Source organism: Diuraphis noxia, unplaced genomic scaffold, assembly GCF_037042655.1.
Source record: "Diuraphis noxia isolate RWA-SAM2 unplaced genomic scaffold, SU_Dnox_SAM2 contig0001, whole genome shotgun sequence".
NCBI lineage: Eukaryota > Metazoa > Arthropoda > Insecta > Hemiptera > Aphididae > Diuraphis > Diuraphis noxia.
Genome location: NW_028301711.1, coordinates 74871548 through 74873472, shown reverse-complemented (window position 1 = coordinate 74873472; position 1925 = coordinate 74871548). Strand labels below are relative to the sequence as shown.

General features: G+C 29.2%; 1 protein-coding gene across 1 annotated transcript; it reads left to right on the top strand.

Annotated features, from left to right (window-relative positions):
- Positions 1-208: 208 nt before the first annotated feature.
- Positions 209-700, top strand: LOC149061700 (uncharacterized). The gene has a single exon (XM_089215075.1). It carries the CDS (start codon positions 209-211, stop codon positions 698-700), a length of 492 nt encoding a protein of 163 aa, XP_089071201.1.
- Positions 701-1925: the final 1225 nt, after the last annotated feature.

Genomic DNA, 1925 nt, shown 5'->3' with positions numbered 1-1925 from the left:
GAAATAATTGTATATGATTCAGTGAAGTCGTCTGTTAACAATAATGAAGGCAAAATATTATTTTTAGATGCTCCTGGGGGCACGGGTAAAACTTTTTTGATAAATTTACTTCTCGCAAAAGTAAGATATGGTGGAAAAATTGCTCTTGCGGTAGCGTCGTCTGGCATTGCAGCTAGGTACGCTATAGTGTAGGGGACTTAAAACTAATATGATAGTGCTATGTACAGATCAAGATAATATAAATTTTGTCAAAGATTTACTTTTAATAGGCAAAGGCGAATTTCAAGCAACGAACGATAAAATAAATATTAAAAGTTTCTTTAATTCAGTACTCACTATAACAAAATTGATTCAAAACGTGTACCCGAACATTCAAAATATATCTTCTAAATCATTGAAATGGTTTCAAGAAAGGGCTATTTTGTCACCAACAAATGAGCAAGTCGACAAATTAAATGATTTGATCCTATCTAGGTTTGACGCTAAATCACAAATGTACTATTCAGTTGATACAGTTTTAGAAAAAGAGGATGCAGTCCATTTCTCAACTGAATTTCTTAACTCTTTAACGCCTTCTGGAGTCCCACCACATACACTGCAGATTTTAAAAATATGGGCACCTATTATTTTAATGAGAAATTTGAGCCCAACCACACTTTGCAACGGTACAAGACTACAAATCAAAAAATTGAGAAGTTAATTACTTGAGTGCATAATATTAACAGGCTGTGGTAATGGAAAACCTGTTTTAATACCAAGAATACCAATTATACCCTCAGATTTACCTTTTAAGTTTAAACGTATTAATTTCCCGTTAAATTAGCATTTGCAATGACTATAAATAAAGCACAGGGACAAACACTTAACGTTGCTGGATTTGACCTAAGCGTTCAATGTTTTTCTCACGGTTAACTATACGTCGTCCTGTCACGTGTGACGTCCAAATTTAATTTGTATATTTTTGCCGCCTCCCCTGCCTCCCCCGTGCGCACGCTTATGGTTATTAGTATGTTAACAATGATTTTTTTATAGTTTTAATAAATAATGATTGGTGAGTTTCATACTATCGCTCCTGAAACTTTTTCACCTTTAATCTTTCCTTCTAAACTTCTAAAGCCAACTTTACTCGGTTCGAGAACACTAGAATAGTGACTTCATACTAGCCACTAGGTCATGTAAATAATGAATTAATCATTGTATTTACCTAAGTACTTTTGTAAACTTTTCAGCGCAACAGAATAATAGCTTTATAAAATATAAATGTAAAATTGTATATTTATTCATATTATTAGTTTTTTTAAATTATGATACATATTATATTACCTATGACAAAATAGATTTATTTTGTCATGATGTTTTCTACCTATATAAGGCTATAAACCTATTATATTATAATATATTAATATAGGTATATCGTATATCAAATGAATAATTTTCCTAAATTATTGGATACAATTATTTGATACCTAATTTAAAATGATAAAAACTAAAAAATGTTTCATGCACATTTTCTAGTTAGTTATTAAAAATAAAATTTGGTATTTTAGTGGAATACTTCAGCAGGTATACCAAATAATTTAAATGTGTGTACAGTATTGTGTTCATTATATTATAGAAAAGAGGATAACAGATTTGAAAAATTATTCAAGTTTGAATGAAAAATACGTGATAATTGTTAACAATCTAATTTACTATTCTACTTCTATAGGTATTAGGTATTAATCGCTTAGTTGCGCGTATTTTAAAATAATAAACAAATAATAATAGATTTAAATAATAATCATAATGCCCATAATTATGATAGATAACATGATACGTCATGACAATATAAGATTAATCCACATTCCACAAATTCAAGTTTATCAACTATTAGGCGGTTATCAATTAAAATATGACATGCCAACATTTTTTATTTTTAATGATAA

Bases quoted from the DNA above. Each gene is read 5' to 3' on its own strand.
- LOC149061700 (XM_089215075.1), top strand. From the start codon at position 209: ATGATAGTGCTATGTACAGATCAAGATAATATAAATTTTGTCAAAGAT.